General features: G+C 38.2%; 1 protein-coding gene across 5 annotated transcripts in view; it reads left to right on the top strand.

Annotated features, from left to right (window-relative positions):
• CCSER1 (coiled-coil serine rich protein 1) overlaps positions 1–22,230 on the top strand; it is a 755,676-nt gene extending 733,446 nt beyond the window's left edge. For all 5 annotated transcript variants that reach the window (XM_076336760.1, XM_076336758.1, XM_076336763.1 and 2 more), the window contains one exon: positions 21,464–22,230. In XM_076336760.1, coding sequence (XP_076192875.1) covers positions 21,464–21,549 — 86 coding nt within the window. In that variant the 3' untranslated portion in view covers positions 21,550–22,230. The remainder of the gene's footprint in view (positions 1–21,463) is intronic.
• The last annotated feature ends 637 nt before the right edge of the window (positions 22,231–22,867 follow it).

A 22,867-nucleotide genomic window follows, 5' to 3' on the forward strand; every position in this document is an offset into this window, starting at 1 on the left:
ACCATGATCTCCCTTTCAAAAAGGGTCAACTGGAGTTACACAGACTTACTGAAATTGCAAAAGGTCCTTTATAATTCCTCCAGACATTTTTTAAGGATTAGTACAAAACTTTAACAAAGCTCAAACCTCAATCATTAGAGAAATCTTTTGAGGTTTTTCTACTTTTATGTAATGAACTTTAGTGGGGATAGTATTCCCATTGAAATTTAGCCTGCTGTCCTGCCACATGATAATGGTACATTTTGGCAAGAATACTGGAGCTTAATTTGAAAGGAGGAAGGATATTTCAGTTATTTCCAGGTAAGCACTCAGTCTTACTTGGGATATATCACTGCAGGATCAGAGTAGCAATATGAGCTTCTCTTTCAAAATGTCTAATATATTAATATAGTGTTAAGGAGCCTTCTTTCCAGCAGGGACCTAATGTGCTCTGGAACTCCCTACACACTAAAAAATTCAGAAATAAATCCCAATTACTAAGGGCCTAAATTCAGAGCTTTCTAAAGTTAGTGGGTCAATTTGTAAATTTCTTGGTAAGAAACTACTGAGTTATATCATTTAAGGGCTGAACTGGAGCCTAAGAAGCAGCTTGCGAATTTTATATAACTGCACCTGGAAATATAAATTAGATTCTTTCTACATATTTTTTAAAGTTAATATATGTGATAGTTAGCAATGCTGGGGAGGAAGGGCAGAAGTTACCCATTTCAGACAGGAAAGCAATTCTGAATGAATGAGGAGACAGTAAAAGTAGCTATGAATTTATACGAATCATTAAAAGAAAGAGGGAAAAAAAAGAAAAAAAAAAGAAAGGGGAAAAAAAAGGGAAAGACAATGAAGACCAGAAATTTGAAGTAGGATTAAAAATGTTTTTAACAAATCTGCTCAGGCCACTGATGGAGGTATACACTGACTTCAGAGAGCTTTAATTTAGGTCTTAAACAAGGTTATCGGAAAATTGATAGAATCATAGAATCATTAAGGTTGGAAGAGACCTCTAAGATCATCGAGTCCAACCGTCCACCCAACACCACCATGCCCTCTAAACCATGTCCCTAAGCGCCTCATCTACACGTCTTTTAAATACCTCCAGGGATGGGGACTCAACCACTTCCCTGGGCAGCCTGTTCCAATGTTTAACCACTCTTTCAGTAAAGAAATTTTTCCTCATGTCCAATCTAAACCTCCCCTGGCGCAACTTGGGGCCATTTCCTCGACGACAGTAACTCGTCCTGTCGCTAGTTACTTGGGAGAAGAGACCGACACCCACCTCGCTACAACCTCCTTTTAGGTAGTTGTAGAGCGCGATAAGGTCTCCCCTGAGCCTCCTTTTCTCCAGGCTAATAGAACAGATTAAACATATAGATATGTTTATTAACATCTATCTATTAAATAGATAGATTAAACATGTGGCATTAAAATAAGCCTGTAGGATTGTTTTGAAAACAGTATGTGCAATGGATGTAAGGATATATGAATGGAATACATATACCTTATATATTTGTTCTTCACAGCCTCAGGAAACCATTCTGCTGCCTTTTGTGCAGAGTTCAGAGACTTGAAATAAAAACGAGGAGCAAAGGATTCTTGTATTGTGGCAACTTCTCCATTGCAAGCTCCATTATTGAGCTTCCCTCATAATGGAGAATGTGGGAGGTGAACGAGGATTTCCGCTTTGCATCCTTGCTTAAAAGCTCAAAAACTATGATTGCACACTTAATGATTCTGCCTTAAAATATACACTGATAAAAATATCTGGCTCTAAAATCTGGACATACACATTTCACTATATATAATGAAGAAGAAAAAGAATTTCTTCCTTCTAAATTACCTGACATGCTAGCTATAAAGCCAGGGACAATAAATTCCCACTTGATACTTCTGGGAGTTGGCAGCTCTCCTATTTCCCATTACTCAAAAGATATCAGAAAGGGGGAGGGGGGGGAACCCAACCAAAAAAGCCTTTTAAGTGTATTCCTTAAAGCTCCAAACGTTCAGTAAGAGTCATGTAGGTATATGCTTGACTACAGAAATACATCCACTGAGCAACTGCTCTTTGAAAGCAGCTAGCACAAGTGTATACAAAAGATTTAAATCCTAGCTAATTTCTATTTTCAGGGATAAAATGTTCTGGAGACCTTACAAGGGCTCTGTATAAAACAGAGAGTTTCACCTGAAAGCCATAGCTACCATTTATCTTCTGTACAGCTTTATATCACCATCTGCAATCATTTGTCTAAATTTAAGTTCTCCTCCCAGAAATCTGTAAAGAAAATAAAGGTTTAATTATGAAAAAGGCTTTGTCTGGGTCATTACATCACTTGATTGTGAGCAACGTGGATAAGCAAAAAACCTAGTATCGTCACTCTCAAGGTAGAAATATCGAAGTAATTCAAAGTTGTAAAATTTTTGGAAAAGTGTTTTTCAATATACGTGACGGGACATAGAAGTGATGCTGATTTATTTGTCCTATATTGAATAGTGTGTCTGAGAATAACATTAAAGGTGATAAATAATAATCTGATAAAGATTCTGTCACATTTTAAAAATAAACAAATGCCTGCCAAACCAGAACACATGGAATTCAGGTGTTGTAGTACGAGAGTGTATTAATAATTTCATTATCTTTTTTGTAATAACAAATGATGAACCTTTTATTGGCTCTGTGTAAAAGCAGGTATCTTTTACAGGGAGGAAAGGGGTGAGAACCATGTTCATCTGGACTGGAATCAAGAAAACCTGAGTCAATCCTGGGGTCAAAAGATCCTTGTGTAAAATTAGGAAATCATCAATCCTCTGTCTGTCATATGCCTATAAGCTGATAATTCTTCCTTTTCTACCTTGATTGTCATAAGAATAATTGTGAAGTGATCATATAATGGGGGGTAGTGGTTGTATGAGTGGAGAAGTTAAAATGAGGGAAAATTCAAATGGAAAAAATGATCAAAGCTGAACTGCTGAAAGATGAGACACTCCAGTACTTTATTCCTGATACCATCCTTGCAGCTGACAGTTCCATAATATGGATAAGAATGTTTTACATCCTCCTATGACCAGCAGGTTTTCATAGCAGCATTTACTGAATCATTTTATCTCTCAAATTTAGTAGTAAGTTGTATCTTTACATTTTCTTTTTAAACCCTGAAAAATATAAGAACATTACACTTTTGCAGGTAATTAAAAAAAAAAAAAATCACCCTACAGAACAATATCCTATGTCTGTCTTTGAACAAATCTGATCTCAGAGTGGAAGTCAATTGACCAGTTAGTGTGCTGAGATGATGTAGAACCCATGCAAACCCCATGCAAATGTGTTTATTCCAATGCAATATGTTTATTAATAATTTGCATGCTAGAAAGAATAATGAAGGGCTGTTTATATATTTTAGGTTTTGATTGGTTTTTTGACGTCATTTACTTAAAGACAAGAAAATTTACCATGGTGATGGCTTTCATTTAGTGGCCTAACAGGACCTAAGATAGCTGGATATTTATGGCTTTTTCATAGTGAAGTAGTGAATAAGAAGTTCTTTAACAGCAAAATTAATAGTTAGATGGTGATCTTGTGAAATTCCAAAGTTGATAACTCCCTCTGATGTCACATATAAGAGAAAGTTTAGCCAGTACTTGCAGCTGCTTCCACGCCTTGACAAACCAGAACTAGGAACAAAAGTCTCAGAGATGAACGCGGGAAATCCAGTAGCCAGGCAGGCTGGATGGAGGTGGCAGTGGCATTGCACTAGGAGTACGAAGGTTGTAGTTATGCACAGGGACAACTCTGGCACTGGAGGTGGGTGAGATCCATCCCCACCAGAGCTTTATAGTCCCCTGTGTCTACAGGAGTGTTGCTTCCCTTCAGGGCCAAGTGCTGACGGTGCATTTGCTAGCATCACAGCGCAATAGAAGCAGAAGTACTGTGCATCTGGCAGCAGAGCTCAGGCAGAGGAGGAGATGGATCTCCACCAAACTTTTTTGCATAACCCATTTTCACTTGCCACATTGTTGCCCTCATAAAAAATGAGATCTTGGTCTCCCTCTTCCTCTTTGGCTGATTGTTCTGGCTGCTTTCCTTGTGTGAATAAGAAGTATTTTTACAACCACACGGTGAGCTTGATCAGTGAACTGTTCTGGTTGAAAAGTAACTTTCCACATATAGCGAGATTTGAAAGACATAGTTTTCAGCCACTCCAGTTTCCTTGTCTGAGTCACTGCATTAGCCACTCAAACCCTGACACTGGCACAAGGGAATTAGCAGGCAGGGGTGGCTGGGAGTGAGGCCACCCTCCCACCCCACCCCCCCTCAAAGCAGCAGGAAACATTTACTCAAACAGCAAAGATGACAAAGGTACAAAACTTAACATAGTGGGGTAAGTTTTGCACATGTGGGGTTGTGCCCCATATTTGCTACCATAGCAGCGGCCATTTTATTTGATATCATTTTCAAAAATGTGGTACCCAAGAGAAATATTCTGCAGAGAATCCCAAGCCCCCAGGGTAGACGTTTAAATAATGCTCTGTGGATGTTATACCCTGCTTTTTAGCATGAGCTTGAGGTGATTCCCTACAATGTAGACATTCTGTTGCCTCACGTTTGAGAAGGAAACAATAACGACCACAGTTAAACATAGCAATATACAGTCTGAGTAGAGACACAGCTGTTCAATATGGGGCATTTCTGAAATAGGCTTTGGAATACTGTGCATTTGCTGTAATTCACATGCAAAACATTGGCAAGATAGGGACATTAGTTTTTTTAATGCCACACCCCTATAAATTCTCATACCTCATTTCCTTGTCTTCCCCTGGTAATTTGTAAGAACTGGAAATCACCTATAATTAGCAAATTCTACTAAGAATACCTAGTTAAAGGCTTTGCTGACATAGTACAAATGGAGAGTAGCACATATTTTTCTTTTACATGTCTTTTTCTGATCTAGCATTTTGCATGCTAAAAAGTCAAGCTGTTGTTGCTTTCTACTAGTAATAGCCATAAATGTTAAGAATGAAGTGAAAATAGCTTAGCAAATTACCATAGATTTTTTTCCCCAGGAGAATGAAATAAAGTATAATAGGTATTGTTTATGGCATTGTGGACTAGTTAGATTTAGTGTGATTTTTACTTCATGTCTACACTGGCTATATAAATAAAAAATGGTGAAATTCAGCCAGTACATCATGTCAGCATTTCTAGCAACATTATGGGACTATTACGTGTGCAATCTATAGGTTTCAAATTGGAACATCTATATTTGATGAGGCCATAGACATAATCCCAAATATGTGCATACATACACGTGGATTTAGTCTGACCTGACCTGTTCTTACACTTCTTGTGGGTGAGGGATTCATTTTTTTTTTTTTCTTTTTCCTTTCTGCTTTTTGATATCTATGCAAGTTCTTTCCTTCTTTGCATTTGTGAGATTTATTATAGGCAACATTGTTTGAAAATGATTTAATATTAAAAGCCCCATGGAAGGAAGTAGAAATATTTTCATTAAAGAGGATCTTAAATAAAAATCATTAATATTTTTTCTGTGTAAATATATACTAAACATAGAAAGAGAAAAGCTTCTGTGTTTGTACTGTAGGTATAATTTTTAATTTTATTTTCCTTTATGCGGATATACAAGTCTGCTTGATCTTATTTTAAGGTGATATTGTGAGATTTAAATCCTATTAAAATAAAGCTTAGTGACTGTTATCAGGTAAAAAAAAAAAGAAAATGTTAGATGCCCTTATCAAAGCTTTCAGGAGGACGTGGCTTAATATTAATGAGAACTTATAATGAGACATTCTGGTTGCCGATGCCGGTAACAATGTGTGTTGAACTTACAGTATAAGTTTTGTTAAATCCACTATTACGATTTCAAAGCAATGGTGCTCTGTCTTGAAATGAAAGGTGTTAAACGTGGACTATTTTTCAATTAAATAATTTCTGAAGAGAAAGGAGAACCTACATTTCTGCTACTTAAAAGCAGTTTCATTTTTGCATGGGCACATGACGTATTTTTGTTCCCATATAAAGCTTGGTATTCATACACACTTTCAGCATTGATCTTCAGGTACTAAAAGGAGAGTGCTGCTTCTTTCCACATAGCAGCTGCTTCCTATTTATTTTCTAACACACGCTTTTCTGCATTTAAAGGGAAGCGGTCTGAAAAGTTAAGATCCCCATTTCAATTCAAAAGCAGTTTGCAAAGGAGTCAGTCAGAGCTTTTTTTTTGCAACACGATTTACTCCATATATCACTGCATCTTGTGAAAGGATTTCAAGCAGCTGTGTTTCCCACTTTCCAAGGCAGGATAGTTCATGGAAAGAGAATCGCAGAGTGCCACGTCACAGGTCAAGCTTGCAGAAGGGGTATGACTCCCGCTTTGATAATCTCCTCCTCTTCTGGCACCAGCGTTCAAATTCATTGGAGCTCAGGGCGGGAGCAGTTCTCTGCACCGCAGCCTGGCACTCAGGCATGTTCAACACTTTCTGTTGGCATTATTCGACATATTGTCACTGTGACTGTTCGACAAATTGGTTTTTGGCATAGAAGCAACTGCCCTAAGTTCCTCTTCCTTGTAGCTGCACCTCCAGGAAAACGAGCAAGTGGAAGAAGAGAAGGACAAGGAAGAGAAAGATAAAACAGAGATGCTGTTTGAGCCTGAATTTTCTCAAAGCAGCAACATACTGTGCACTAAGAAACAACTGATTGTGGTAAAAAACAAAAGGGCTGTGTTGCAGGTTTGGGGTAATCAGGTTTGGTGTAGAGCTTCTGCACTTGGTTTCCTTCCCTAGCACTACGCAGGCAGCATATGAGCATGAGAGTTTGTCTGCTGAGAAGCGTGTAATTATTGCTACATGAAAAGCCCGAAGTCAGCTGTTAACCTGTTTGGCCTGGGGAGGTGAACTGTTGAGACTGCTCTGATGGGGTAACTTTGTGCTGCTTATTGCATGTGGCAGGTAGCAGTTGGTGGGTGTCCTACTGTTTGCCAGTCTTCCTGAGGTTACTAGTGGCTCTGCATGCAATTCCTCAGCCAGTTGCAGGAAATGTAATCTTGGGACTATCCTGGCAGCAGTAAATTAGATATTCGTTAGGATGAATATGCTCAGCTGTGCTCCAATGCCCAAGAAACACCTGATTCATCATTTTTACTCCTGGTTGATATGGAAATGTGTGTGAATTGGGGTTTTCAAAATTTCTGCTTGCTATTCCTAATGAGACAAGGGCGCTTTTTCAGCACACCTAGCAGTATAGGCATGAACGGCATTAGCATACTTGTTTTTATTCCAGGACACCCTGCTTAATCTCTGTTTCCACAGCTGAGGAAGGATTTTACTTTGGGACCAGAGCAAAGAACTGCCAAACTAGTGCCTAAGCATCTTCCAGATCACAACAGAGACTGTGTTTGAGGCTGAAAGGCAGATGACATGCACTAGCTGGACGCCTGGAGGCAGCAGAGTGGATATGTGCTCTGAATTGTAACGGTATTCCCTGTTTCCTGCAAGGTTTATGAAAGTGAGGGGAGAGACTTGCCAATGGCTGAGAGGCAGAAATCCAGAGGTGAGATAAGCAGCTTCTAAGAAGTCCCCTCCTAAATAATGATCACCTAGGATGCATTGTAAGCGTAGCCCACATAGCCTACTTCAGGTGTGCTGTTGGGATATTCTGGGGAGTTGTTTGTATGTGCTTTATAGGCTTTTATGAGTTGGTGGATGTCAGTCAAATGTGAGGCTATCTTTTATTAATCCCCAGGGTGTGTGTGAGTGTGTGCACGCTCATTGTCCTCCTTCATGAATTTCAAACTTTGTCCGTCTTTTATCTTTCAGTGTACAGTGAATTGGAGTGTCTGGTATGTTGCCTTAGACAGCTTTGTTATCTATGTGCAAAGTTTTGTTATCCTGCTTCTAGGGCTTTCGTGAGTTTTAAACATGGTGCCTTTTTAGCTACATTGGCTAAAATTTAAGTGTTGGGGCCTCTCAACCAATAGACTGTGGTTTACATTAAATGGATCCTTTATAGATAAATCACAGTTTTAAAATGGTGCTGTTTTGGCTGATGGGGGAAAGCACTAAGAACATTTGCAACACTAATAATGCTACAAAATGGAGGAGTTCAGCTTCATGAGGATTTGAGCTTACAGCAGAAAGTCTGATGGTCAGGTCAGAGATCTCTCCTCTTGAGAGCTATTTGTTGCTGGAGTGGCATGGCTGCAAGCCAGTGCTTAAGCTAGTCAAAGGCCTCACCTCCTGGAAAAATTTGTGTTCCTTGCCAGATTTAGCTGTAAGCTCTTCTGGTCTTATTTAGGACCAATGCACTGGGTCAACAGACTTCAGAGCTTCAGCCCTGGTGATAGGGCATAAATAAAAAGAGAAAGTAGAAAGTGAGTTTCAGGCTTTATGTGTATGTAACTTCCTAAACCCCATCCTGTTCAGACTTTTGCTACTCACCTGTGCTCTTAATCTGATCTCAGACTAGCAAATACCTTCACAGAATCACAGAGTGATTGAGGCTGGCAGGTCATCCCCTGCTCAAGCTGGGCCACCTAGAGCCGGTTGCCCAGGATGATGTCCAGACAGCTTTTGACAGCTTTTTCCAAGGATGGAGACTCCAAAACCTCCCTGGGCAACCTGTGCCAGTGCTCGGTCACCCTTACAGTGAAAAAGTGTTTCCTGATGTTCAGAGGGAACCTCCTGTGTTTCAGTTTGTGCCCGTTGCCTCCTGTCACTGGGCACCACTGAAAAGAGCCTGGCTCCGTCCTCTTTGCACCATCCCTTCTGGTATTTATACACATCAATGAGATCCCCCTGAGCCTTCTCTTCTCCAGGCTGAACAGTCCCAGCTCTCTCAGCCTTTCCTTACAGGAGAGATGTTCCAGTCCCTTAATCGTCCTTGTGGCTCTTTGTTGAACTCTCTCCAGTATGTCCATATCTCACTTGTATTGAGGAGCTCAGAACTGGACACGGTACTTCAGCTGTGGCCTCACCAGTGCTGAATAAAGGGGGAGGATCACCTCCCTCATCCTGCTGGCAATACTTTGTCTAATGCAGCCAAGGATACCATTTGCCTTCTTTGCAGCAAGGGCACATTGCTGGCTCATGTTCAACCTGGTGTACACCAGGAACCCCAGGTCCTTTTCTGCCAAGCTGCTTTCCAACCAGTCGGCCCCCAGCACATACTGGTGCATGGGGTTGTTCTTCCTCAGGTGCAAGGCTTTGCACTTCCCCTTGTTGAACTTCATGAGGTTCCTGTTGGCCTATTTCTCCAGCCTGTTGAGGTCCCTTTGGATGGCAGCTCAACCCTCTGGTGTATCGGCCATTCCTCCCAGTTTTGTCGTCATCTGCAGACTTACTGAGGATGCACTCTGCCCCATCATCCAGAACATTAATGAAGATGTTAAACAGGACTGGACCCAGTATTGATCCCTGGGGAATACCTTGTATTTCTAAAATGTCTTTGACGTATAGCTCTAACCAAACAGATATTCATCTTTCAAGACTGCTAATTAGAAGAAATATTTCTTTTTTCTTCTTAAAATGTATTAAAAAGCCTTCTTTTTGCAAAACAGTGTATTTGAACAAATTACTTTGGCTATGAGTTATTTAAAGTAACTTATACCCTTAATTTGGCAGGAGGGAGGGATAAAAGGCTGCCATCACAACAGCATGTGGTGCTCAGACAAGACAAAAACACACTGGGCCCTAATTTATATAGTATTAAATAGCCTTCAGGCACATGCTTAAGTTCAGTCCTGCTCAAGACAGCACAATAAAGCCAGTGGACATTTTGCTAGTGGATTCAATGGGACCATGATTTCACTTAAACCTTTCAGAATTTAGGAGTTCCATTAAAATGGTGCTTAATGAAATAAGATGGCAAACAGCAGAGGTTAAGAGTTGAGCTGATGTTTATGTCACAAAAAGCCTAAAACTCTCAACTGTTTTAGCAGTTATTATGCAGCAACTGGTAAGTCAGCAATACTACATTAATTTACAGCTGATAAGCCTATAAACCCAAGTGAGCAAATCATCTATTACTTTTTTCAAGTGCGAGACCCACAGCATGGGCTGTAAAGAAAAGAACATGTAAATTTTTACATTTACAGAGAAAGGGTATGCTGCAACAGGCAGTAGGTAAATGCCTCCCTATGTGCATTATTACAAAAGGTTGGAGGTATAATATGAAATATAATCTTGCTAACCTTCCGTAGGCTAGGCAAATGAATAGAGAAGCAGAAACCAATAAAGGTATTTCAGCTTTTTTGCCAAAAATTTTGATGTTGATTCTCCTAGAAGGAAAGGCAAAATAAGAAATTTCAGCAGGTGCTTGTTTATGTTTTTGTTTCCTTTTGTTCATTTTCTCTTGCTAAGTTTGTGTAATGTAGTTTTGCTGAAGGAAATGAGGAGCTGATGTGCTGAATATTTTGAAATAGCTGCATTAGTTGTTTGCATGTTTCCAGGGAAGTAAGATGGAAAGGAAGGTTATTTTTCCAAGGAACATGATCTTGGTACTACTACGTTTTTGTGAAGTGTTGGGTTCTTTGTCATTTTGCAGGCATCCTGTATAATCGTTTACAAAAGAGAACAAGACCTTCAAATCATACATATAACTACTCACATGACCAAAACTTTCTCCAGACAGGCATAACTCCAAACCCAACCAGCACTTTCTCCAAGAATTGCCTATTCCTAAATGCCTTAGAGACTAGTCCCCTCTGCTCTTTAGAGACGCTTTATCTCCTTGCGTATTTCAGCAGCAGTTTTGTCAGCAGATATTGCTTATTTTCTTTTGTTCAAATACTAATTTAGGATTTGTTGCCAGAATATAGCAACATTTCCAGTAAGGACCTGGATTGCATTGTTATAAAAATATTTTAGTGGATTATGAAGAAATAAAATACAGTCTCCATTACTTTAAGCCTTTTAAGTTATGCTTTAATTCTACACCCTTCTTTGGATTACATGGTTTCACCAAGAGAAATCCATGGCTTCTACTGCAGAGAAGGTCAGACAAGATGATTATAACGGATTTTGCTGGCCTTAAAATACATTAAATATATGAAATAGTTTTACCTTGTTAGAGTTGACTTTCCCGAACACTAAGTAGTATATCTTGTAATGAACACTATGCTACACTAGCTGCTTTAAAGAGAGCTGAACTGAATGAACCCTTATAGAGGTACAATAAAGATGCTATGAAATATTTTTCTCTTTTGTGTAAGCCACTGGCGTAGGCAGGAAGAGGTTGTTTTATGTACTTATCTGATGGGCTATCTTACCTATGTGAAACTTGGTTTGTTTGAAATTACGCAGTAAGAGAAATTTTCTATCACTGCCAACTATACACAATTTTGAAATGCTAGGAGATGGGTTTATGGATTTTTTTAGAACATGAGGGGAATTATGTCATTCAACTACAAACACTAACTGGTTTGTTAGAGCAATATCTCTTTCATGTAAATCAGTTATATGGATTCCTTATGGGGGTCACATTTCCTCTACAACTACTTATACCTCTTGGCTGTGAGTCCCCTTCCTCTTCCTGACAAGATTTTCTTACTGTAAATGTATTTGATATTGACAGATGGAGATCAGAGAACAGAATTTATATGCACCAATTCCATACCGACAAAGCCAATACATTCCTGGGTCATTGGTTTAACGGGGGGGAGGGGGGGAGGGGAGCAGAAAAGTAGAGTTATTCCTGACTCCAGGAGAATCCTATTTGTTCTTTCCCTATTTCTAAGATTGTCAATACCTAAAAAAAACTAGACATGGAATGATTCACTCAGCATAGATTTATAGCCATCATACATAGTGAGATCTTTGAAGAAAATATTTTAAGGGAAATTTTTCTATTATGAATGATATCTGATTTACTGAGCATCGTCCTATGGTACAAAGTTCATACAGGTTTTTTTTTTTCTGACTGAATCCTACAGCAGGGAGTCAGTATCTTTCTGGAATAGTAATGCTTCATCCTATCATAGGAGTCTAAACTATTTCTGCATGTTGTTGAACACCCTGAACCTGACCAGTTAAGGCTAGGGATTGATTGTAGTTATGTTATAATGTTTTTGTCTAACAACAAAAAAGGCTTAGTTATGGAAATTTACTTTAGGGTTAAAAAAATCTGGCTACTCTGTGATATTTCATTCCTAAAACAGGTGTCCTCATATATATATATTAAAATAAAAAGACTATTTTCTCTTTCTCTTCGAGGATGTCTTGGCCTCAGTAATCCTGTCATAAGAATAAAAAGTCAAGTCAATTAAAGGGCAATTAGGATTTCTTTTCTTGTCATCAGGATAAAATTTGCCCTTTTTGTTAGTACTTTGATTTCTCCTTTGCAGACCTGTATATTGAGCTGAGGGATAGTGTCACTGATTAACATGACAGTAGCTGAACATCATTTGCCAATGTATGCAATTTCCCCCGCTGTTCTTATAAGTTCAGCCCCTATTGCTTTCAAAAGTAAGGATGCTAATTTATGAAACTCAGTTTAATGGAAGGGGTTTTTATTGTTGTTAAAGAATGTAATATAAAAAGTTGAGTGTTGGCTAAGTACAATTAATCTGGGGGTTTGTGTGTTTTTTTATGAAAGAGCAAGCAGTGCCCTTTTCAGAAGGCACACGTTCATTAGAAATCTGATTTGTGGCATTCACTAATTGAAAGTGAGACAAGAAAGCCCTGAACTTAAGTATATATGATTATTTTCTTCACAGAAGGTAAGATAATAAAAATATACAGAGACACAATAGAGATTTGAGCCTTCACAAACTGTGGTCTTTTGAAGTGACCCTGGTGTTCCCATGGATCTACTTCTCCATTTTATATCAGTTCATTTTGCATCAGTTATGCAGAAGAGGACCTTAAGTGTAGACACCTATGACTTTCTATATGACTGTAGCTAAAAGCGTGGCACAAGTGGCCCTTAATTCTTGCATTGCACAGGGATAGTGAGACCCAAAGTGCTGGGTGAACATGGGGCCTATCCAATCCCCTTGAATGGAGCCTAGAAGGTCCATGAGCAAGTCTGACTTGGGCACCTTATTCTAGACTCTGCTGCCTGTAACCAAAGGTGGAGCCTGTGTATAACAAAAGCTTAATGAAGATATTTTCTTCATCATTGGCTGCAATAGTTGTGGCTACCCAAAGAAGCTGAGGGGATAGGAGGTCAGTAAAAAAAGATGCCAAAGACATCAAGAGAGACAAGGTGTTACGAGAATTGCTGGAGGTGGGGGAGCTAGTCTTTGCTAAACACAGGATGTTTCCAAGATTAGGGAGTTAACAGATTTTTTAAATGGGGGTAAAAGTCCATTGCATCTTCATATTTTGTCCCCAGGTCCAAAATAAGAAAAGTCTGTCTGGTAAAAATTACCTTTTCTGGATTGACTTTCTGATCTTGGAGAAATCTTAGATACTGACTGAATAAAATAAAATTTGTTATCTCACATAGTATGTCCTGCTGTTCTGTAGTCATATCATTGAAAGATCCACACTGTTTAGTGGCTTTTCATTTTCATTAGTATTTTTATAGTTAGTTTTAAGCCGTAGCGTATAACAAGGTGTATTCAGTGTCATCTAAATGAATTTTGTAGCATTTTGAAGAATATGACTAACACTGGTGAACAGCTCCAAAGTTCCAAATGTTTAATTTGGAAGACATGGTAAACAGCTGTAAAATGCAAAATTTTCTATTAGCTTTACTAATGAGAAAAATCTTCCAGTTAACCCTTGAAATGCAGTATTGAGAATGCAGAGTAGTGATTTGCTGTAAGTTACTAGAGATTAATGGGAAATTCTTCACTGTTTTCTTCCTACTTTATAAAACAGCATTACATCCTTTTACACCTTTTTGCCTTAACTGTGCGTTCTTACTGACATAAATGAAATTTTTCAAGGACAATTCTGTGCTGTGAGAAGATGAATATCTTATTTAAGCTCTCTGTGGGTTACTTATCACACTGTATCACCACTACCATAAAATCCTTTTAGGACATTAGCTCACCACTATAGTTCACTTGTATTCAACTGGCCTGTTGGTTAAAAGGGCATTATGGGGAAGAGGCATGCATTTTAGCATGTCATAATTTTTGCTTTCAGTAAGTAAATACAGATGTTTGAAAGGCAGAAAGAGAAATGTTTCTGATTTATGTTGACTACATTCATTTTGTAACGGATGACAGTAGAGCCTGCAAATTGATCAGCAGCTGGTTCTTACCCATAACCTGTTGATACTAGTCCAGGCTTTATTTTGACACACTGGGCTTTATTTCTTTCATGTGTCACATGTTGCCAGAAGGCAGCATCAGTTGATCAATAGGTGCAGATCTGGGTTGTAAAAGCTACTCTCGTGGTCCAGGTGCTAATGAAATCAATAAGAGTGAGTGCTTTTTAAGAGACTTGAATGAAGAACAATTACCTGCTGCAGCTAAATTACATTTTGTATTGGATCATCTCTAGGCTGGAAGCTGGTAGGCACAAAAGTGAGGAGGTGTAGAAATTAAGGAGCTGACATAGTGACAGATGTGGCATACCAAAGTACTGAGTTAACCTGTGTTTTGGTAAATTAGATCTGCACTTACATAAACTGTCAGAACTGTGAAAGGCATCTGAAGGGATATAAATTCAAAAGCATGATGCAGGGCTTCATCCTTTCCATCCTTCGAAGAAATATAGAGCTTTAGCACCTTGTTTTGTTTCTAGATTTCTTTTATGTTGCTTTATATTTTATGAATTCTGGGCTAGGCTGCAAATGGAGGCAGTTCTGCAGAAGGTGCTGCAGTCCAGCTGAGACCTGACAAAGGCCAAGTGAGCTATGCTGGGCTATATAGATAATATTACATTGGAGGACACATTTTACATTCCTTGTGTACCCGCAAACACAAAATAATTAAGCGGTAGAAAACTTGAGGGAATCCAGAAAGTTTTCAGGTTTCTGTCAGAATAATTTCTCTCTCTAGAGTGCGCTTCCGTTAACATCTCTGAAAGCAAAAATCCTTTGGGGTGGTAAAACCTTGTTCTTCAAATGCATTGTTGGTTGGTTGTCAGGATGCACTGGGTACACTGGTTAGAGAGTATTTTGTTTGGTTTTATTCTCTATGCCTGCTGTCAGAATGATATATTTAAGAAAGTTGCTCTACTTGGAAGAATTACATTATAGGCATCTAAGACTCCCAGATGCCTCTGGGCACAGGCATCTTAAAAATCTGCACCTTTTTTGGGGTGTTTTTGTAATTCATGTCTTTTTCTGTCATTTTATATCAGTACTTTATCACAAGACAGTCAGCAACAATATCTATTTTTGAATGTCCTGCAGCAGTATTGTCTTGTTGTTAACTCGTGTCATATTTCACTCATTGGGTTTGAAAATGGAAAGTGATGAATGGCTGCAGTGTTTTTTTAATAACATGTCCCATTCTGGAGCTTTCTATAAGAGTAGTCAGTTTTCATTACTTTAAAGTGGGTCATTGAGGGGTTTTGGGTTTTTTTCTTAATATAAGAAAAAGTTGCCAGAATGGCAGTCACAAAGAGGAACCCTCAAAAAAAATTTATGGAAAAAATATTTTAAGAATATTAAGTTCCCATTTTTTGTTCAATCTTAATGTATTTAGCACCAGTGTGGAATAATCAAACCTAAAATATTTAGAACTTTCTCATATTCATGTACCTTAAAACACCGGTGATCATGATACAAAGCTATCAAAATTTGACAGCCAATCAGATTTTAATAGAAATCCTTTTTTTTTTTTTTTGAGAAATAGACTCAAGCAAGAAAGCATGCACTTTTTTGTGTTTAATCTGATCAGGAAATTCAAATCCAGATGTTTTCTTAAATTTTAAGATGTATTTGAAACAACAAAGGAGGCTTTTTTTTTTTCTCTCCATATATCTAAAATGGGCTACTTTTGAAAGAAATTTCCAAGCCACTTTTGCATCCTAATTGCAGCCCATTTCCTGGGTCCACAGTGAGGCAGACTGTAGGGTGGCATTTGGGGCTTTCTGGGGCAGAAAAGTTGTTGGTTCTAGCTGAGCTACCGAAAAACAAGGGGAGAGAGATGAATGGATTTTTTGCTTCAGCAGTCAGCAGCTGGCAGACAAGCTCCCTGGAGCACTGCCAAGCAGCAGTTTACAGCAGCCCTGCAGCTGCTCTAGGCTAGGCTGGAACACGACTGGCATGAAGCCGCCTTCGGCTTTGGACAAGGACTCAGCTTTCCAATTGGCAAACAAATGCGTTGGGATTGTGGCTTTGTTCGCTCACGTCTAACGCTCATAGAATGCAGTTGGTACCTGAAAGTCCACTGCAGAAAATTTTGCATGAAACATTTACAGGAAGATAAGAAGAAACATGTTAAAAAAAAACAAGTTCAAGTTTTTCCAAAGTATTTTTCTTGTTGGTGCTGCATGTGTGGTTTTTACTTTTCTGGATTTCATTTTGGGATATTTTTCTTATTCTGACCAGATCATGAGGAGTCTAAATAACTGTAAAATGGGCCAGCAATAAAACTCAATTGGACTAGATTCTTTCAAGCTAAACTACCTGAATTCAGCAAATGAAAAACAATGTACAATTCTTTTCAAACCTGTATGTTGATATTTTTATAAAAATGTTTGTATTATAGCAAAGAATGACTTATATGAAATTCAAAGCAGCATTGGACTTTTTATTGACTATTTTTTTGGAAGAATAAGGGGGGGTGGGTGGTGGGGGGTGCAGAGAGGATTTCATGTTGATTTTGACTCCCATCTGACCACTGTTCTCTCTTTTCCTGATTAGAAACTGTTCTTCAGTAATTTGTCATAGGTAACAATGACACTATTGCTTTTTGGCAATGTTTCTATTAAAATCTCTGTTCATTCCATGACTAGCTATGCATCTGATAGAATGAGTCTGTCTTTCCTTGTTAACCACCTTATTAAGGTGGTTTATTAAGGTGTCTTATTGCTGGACATAGGGTCAAACCATTGTCTTAGAGTACTGATGGCATATTCTAAATTTCTATTGATGTTTTAAAATTTAGGTAAATTAGCTCTTAATTTGTCACCACCTGGTATTTGTTTAATTATTCAGTAGGAGGGGAATTTCAGCAAGTTATAGCTTCACAAAACTGAGTAAGAACTTCCATTACCAGATATATATTATTAAATATTTATTGAAACATACACACACACTGTCTCCCCTTATTGGCCAACTGCCAGAAGCAAATATCTTGGAGACCTACAAACCCAGCATGTATTTTCTAAAATGAAAATATTTCATGTGAAATATAACCTTGATAAGGAAGAGAAACACCACAGTGCCAGATGTTCAAAACAGAGCATCTCATCAAGATCAAGTTAAAACAGCAATATAAAAAATCATGTAATCATGACTCGTACCTTTTACTGGTACCCAGTTTCAACGATATGCTGTGCTTTGAACATGCTTCTGCACTCCTCATTTTCAAAACTAGTTGATTCTTATGTATTTACTTTAAAACCTACTTTGTTGGTATAACTCATTTCATAAGAATTTTTTCCGTACAAGTTTTTAATTTTTTATTCTATTTCAAGAGACAAAAGTAACTGCTAAGCCATTCTTAAGACTATAAGACAACTTGTATCCAAGACCTCCAGCAATGGTCATGCTTCTCACTGGAACTCGCTTCTGTATCCAAGGCTACAAACGTCTGCAGCAACATGCCTAAGCTCCGATTATTGACGTCATGCTGCTTATGACTGAGTAATCTCACTGAATGAAGACAAGAAAAAGGGTAGCTGCTGATTAAAGAGATAAATTATATGCTTTTGCTGGCACTTCAATAGCAGCTTTAAGAAGAGAAACGGTTCTTAATTCCTAGACTTTTTACTGCGCAGCGTATACCACCATGAAAAGCTCTGAGGTGTTTTTATTAAAACAAGTATATGCTGATCAGAGTGCAGTATCAGTGTCTATTTTTGTCAGTGTTAACAGGGGGAGGCTATGATTCATCTTAAATATATTGAAATGTTTAACTTCAATTCTCAGACAAAAAGTTGAGGCAAATAACCAAACAAACTATTTATAAGCACATAGAAGAAAACGAGATGAACAAGAGCCAACATGGATTACAAATCAAATCAATTGCCAAACCAGTCTAATTTCATTCAACAGCACAGTAACAGGCCTTCTGGCTAGAAGAAAAGCTGTAGATGTCAGATTTCTTGCTTTTAGTAAGGCTTTTGATACTGTTTTATAAACACACTATGCAGTATGTTTATGCAGATAAATAAAACAAATATAGAGTAAATTGGAAAACTGTCCTGGGAAATGACTTATCAATGGCCCAATGTTAAAACAGAAGGCTACAGTAAGTGGGGTTTTATAGTATTTTATACTAATCATTTACTACCTGGATGATGGACTAGGGAATATTCTTACATAAATTTACAGCTTACATGAAGTCGGGTGGGATGGAAAACATATTAATGGATAAAACTGGAATTCAGAATGATCTTGATACATTAGATAAAAGATCAGAGGAAAAATGATTAAATTCAACAGAGGCAAATGAGGAGTTAGGTCTATGTGACAATAATCAGCTGAAAAACTTAGAAATAATTTTGTAGAAAAAAATCTTGGAACTGTTGTGGACAACCAGATGAACATGAGTGAACAATTTCATGCTGTTGCAAAATAAAATTACTAACCTCATACTGAAATGAATTAAAAAGAAGCGGGTGAAGGCAGCCTTCATAGGATTGATTTTGCTGCTTCTGCTTGGTATTGGTAGGGGATTACCTTAAGTACTGTACTCTTGGGCCATCTACTTCAAGAAAAAATGTGGAATTACTGAAGAGAATCTATAGAGAAGACAAGTGTGAATGACTCAGAGTCTAGAAGATGAGTCCTATGAGAAGAGATCGATGTGATATTTTTTTATTCTAGAGCAGAGAAGAGTAAGGGGTAGCTTGACAGCATTCTTCAAAGACATAAACAGGTATTCAAAGATCAAACAGCAACTCTTTCTTCATTTCCATAGTAGAGAGAGAGAGAAGGAATAGACTTGCAGCCAGGAAGATTCAATTTAGACATTAGGAAGATCTTTCCTAAAAGTAAAGGTAACGTAGTGGAAAAGGTTAGCTGAGGAGGCTGTACAGATTACATTGATGAATGTCCTTAACAGCTGGTTAAAAAAAAACGTCAGGAACAACATAAGGATAAGCTGATGCTAACCAGAATTGTAGAATAGACTAGATGTTCCATCCTGAAGTTCCTCTCAGTTCTATATCAATCTGTAGGTTCTCAAAGGGCATAGGGTGATATATGGTAACTCCAGAGACAAATGCAACAAATGCGGGGATTTTTGGCAGGGCATTGAATCTGACTCTCTTGTCCCAGTAGGAAGATTTTATTTACTGGCATAGAAGTAAATTAAAAAAAAAAGTAATTGAACTTACAGACGGGTCTCCCCAGGAATGATCCCCTAGGAATTAAATTGAATTTCATCTCAACATCTATGTGCTGTAGGCATGAAAACTTAAGTGATGTTTTCCAGAAATGTTCTACTCCCATTTATGAGTTTGGGTGCAATCAGCACTGAATTAAGTGGGAAAAATGTTATGTCAGTAGTAATAATTTTTGAAAATACCATCTTTGATGCCTAAAATGCACTGCAATACTTGTATCCAAACCTGCGTATGAATCTGCGTAGAAGCATGAACATTAGCCTGCCTGCACTAAAAAAAGGTTTTTAAGAGGTGAATATTGACTGTATCATTCTTCTGTGTTGCTTAAAATAGAAATGCATGTGAAGCGATACAGATTGTCCTGAAACAATATATACAACTTTCCTATGGAATCATGGAAACATCCTGAAATATTTTTAGCAAAGTCTTATTGTAAGACTTGGGAGTATTTTTTATTTTCTCAGCTTTGTTCTGCAACGTCAGAGCCCATGTAGCAAAGTAAATGTCAAGAAGCTGCTACTATGTCCTTTCAGAGTTCTGTTGCAGAAAACCTGTATGGAGTAAAATTGGACTTTTGTTGCAAATGAATGTCAGAACTAGGTGCTTTGACCATTACCTGGGAAAGTGTGACAGGGCTAAAACAAGGGCAAATGTGTATTCCAAAATAACTTTTAAAATAAACTACAATTGATGCTATTAGAATCCTTCCTCACATAACTGCGGCTTAGTTACCGTAACGTGACTAGTTAAAAAAAAAAAAGGAAAAAAAAAAATCAGGGGTGCACGAATTGCCATGTAAGTTAAAGATTTCCTTGAAACATCATATGGATATGTATCTGGAGAAGTTAATGAAACACACACCCCCTTTTTTTTGCACACACAATATTAGATGACAAAGGACAGTAGAGTTTAAGTACGTTACGTCAACAACTTTTGAAACTCACAGCTTTCACGTGTTTGATTCTTATTGGGCAAATTGGTGTCATATATGTTTTGTAACAATATATAAAGAGATGAAGCTTTCTTACAAAGCCATATAGGTTCAAAGCTCAAGTTCCTCTAGGGACCAGACTTCCGAACATTCACAGCTTGGCTAGTGCCATTCCTCAGCCACAAGCACATCTCCCTGTGACCTGAGTTCCTGGGCATCACCTCTAGAAGCTATCATCTAGTACAGTCAGTAGTGGAACGGGTAGAATCCTGCTTTGACTGTATTAGCATTTTCCCCTCAACGCTTTATTTTACTTTATACACTGGGAGTATATTTTTTAAATGTGTGAGTGAAGGTCCCACAGCCCCATCATATCCTCCCCAGCCAAGCGTTGTGTGTGGAGGACAAAATGCACTAAGTGCACACTGGAAATCTGCAGTGATCTGGCTTGCCATGTACAGATAAATTCCCCTTATTTAAACAAATACAACTGCATGCATGCTCACACAGCGTCAAAAGTTGCTAACATGCTGGAATCCTTCTTACATTGTATTTTTTCCAGGCAGCTGAAATAAAATCATTGCTCTGCTCTGGCAAAGCATTTTGTATTTAACTGTAAGTACACAACAAAACACCTAGATTCAAGGGACAATAAAAATGGAGCATGTTCTGAGCTTAACCAAGGCATGAAGATATTCACAAGATGTTCTTTAAATTTTGTATGTATTTGAGAGTATTAAGAGTTGAACTCTATGAAATCAAAATTCTTGTTGTTTCATCATGTGAAATGCTTTTGAAAATCTGTTTACAATTCATGGAACCTTTTTATACATTTATTATGTTCTGAAAAAAAATTCTCCTTTGATTTAAACTTTTTTTAAAGAAAATGCCCAAATCATTACCTATAACAAGCATTTTTCAGTATTAGTTCTGTTAATTACGAATGAACAATACTTCTATTTTATGCTAGCAGTGCTTTGGGTGTTTTACCAGCATTTAAGATTCGTCTTTCATTTTAATCTGCTAGCCCCATGTGCTGTACATCTGTAGTGGAGTGTTTTATATACTCCTACTATGTTCTATTACTAATACATTTTTGTTTTGTTTCCCCAGGCTACATATCCAAACAGAATGGTGAGCCAAAATCTCAGCACAAAGGACAGAAAGTCAGCACATACTCCCACCGAGGACCCTTTTAGATACTCATCAGGCAACCAAGCAACGGTCTATGAAAGCAAGAGCTGTCAGCTGTCTAATTTGTGTCTGAGCAACCTCCTGAAAGAAAAGGAGATCGTGGAAGTCATCAAGCATACTAGAGGCACGTACGAAACCCTTGCTTCAGAGGTCACCCAGAACGGTTTGGCCACCACGGCACCAAGTACAGCAAAGCCAGCACCCAAGGCAGACAGCCACCCAATGTTCTCAGGAGCTCCAAAAGACCAAACTGCTGTACCTCGGCAGCATACCACTTTCACAGGGAGACTTGGACAGCCTCCGAGGGGACCCATCTCTTTACACATGTACAGCAGAAAAAATGTTTTCCTCTACCACAATTTACACACAGCAGAGCTACAGACTTTAGGTCAACAAGATGGATAACAAGGTGCTTATATTCTTGCCATGGAAGGAGAGTTGATTAAAGAGGAACATAAGCTCACCTAGAGCTCAGTCTTCAGTTTTCATCTGCTGCTACTTTCACCTGAAAAAAAAAAAGTAAAAAACCTAATGTTGTCTGTAGGTTCCATACTTCCCCATCTGGGATTGTGGCAAAAGGAAGAACTAGATTGTTAAATAACTAGATTGATTTGTCATGCAAAAGTCACCATGGGTATAATAAATGGGACCATTTGGCTGGCATTGCTAGTCCAACATTGGCTAAATATTCCCCCCCCCCCCATAAGCCACTATCATTCCCTGAAGTTCTAGAAGGTGATCTTAAGTAATACTGTGTATGTTTAATAATGTTACTGTTAAAGTAGATGTGAGGAATGAATAGATAAGTAATTAGTAAACCCTCTTGAATTTCATAGAAACTAGGGAAATAAGGAGTCAGAAATCTCTGAGGACCCTCTTTTTACACTTTTTTTTTTAATACAATGAAATTTGCTCACTTGTAGAGGTGTGTTACCGCTTCCTGCTGTATGTATTTTATGAATGCCTCATGCCACAAGTAGAGGAAGTGACTGTTTTTCCTCTAACAGCAAGGTTCATAGAGGCTCACCAGGTATTTGAGTCAGTAATTGGCTCCCAAACTGCGGATGCCACCTTCGTTCCTCAACCTTGCCTTCCCTCTCCCCACCTTTATTTAACTACATTTGTTAAAGTGTTTTTGTTCTATGAGGACATGTCAAGTTATGGTGATGTTTGTGCTTTACAGGCACTGATCACTCATGACACAATGTGACATTCTATGCGGTGTAATGCATCATATAATTTCATTTCACTTCCCAAACCAAAAATGGGTGAAAGACTAAAGTAAGAGAAATTGTCTTATTACCCAGTCCAAATTACCTGTGT

Source organism: Aptenodytes patagonicus, chromosome 4, assembly GCF_965638725.1.
Source record: "Aptenodytes patagonicus chromosome 4, bAptPat1.pri.cur, whole genome shotgun sequence".
NCBI lineage: Eukaryota > Metazoa > Chordata > Aves > Sphenisciformes > Spheniscidae > Aptenodytes > Aptenodytes patagonicus.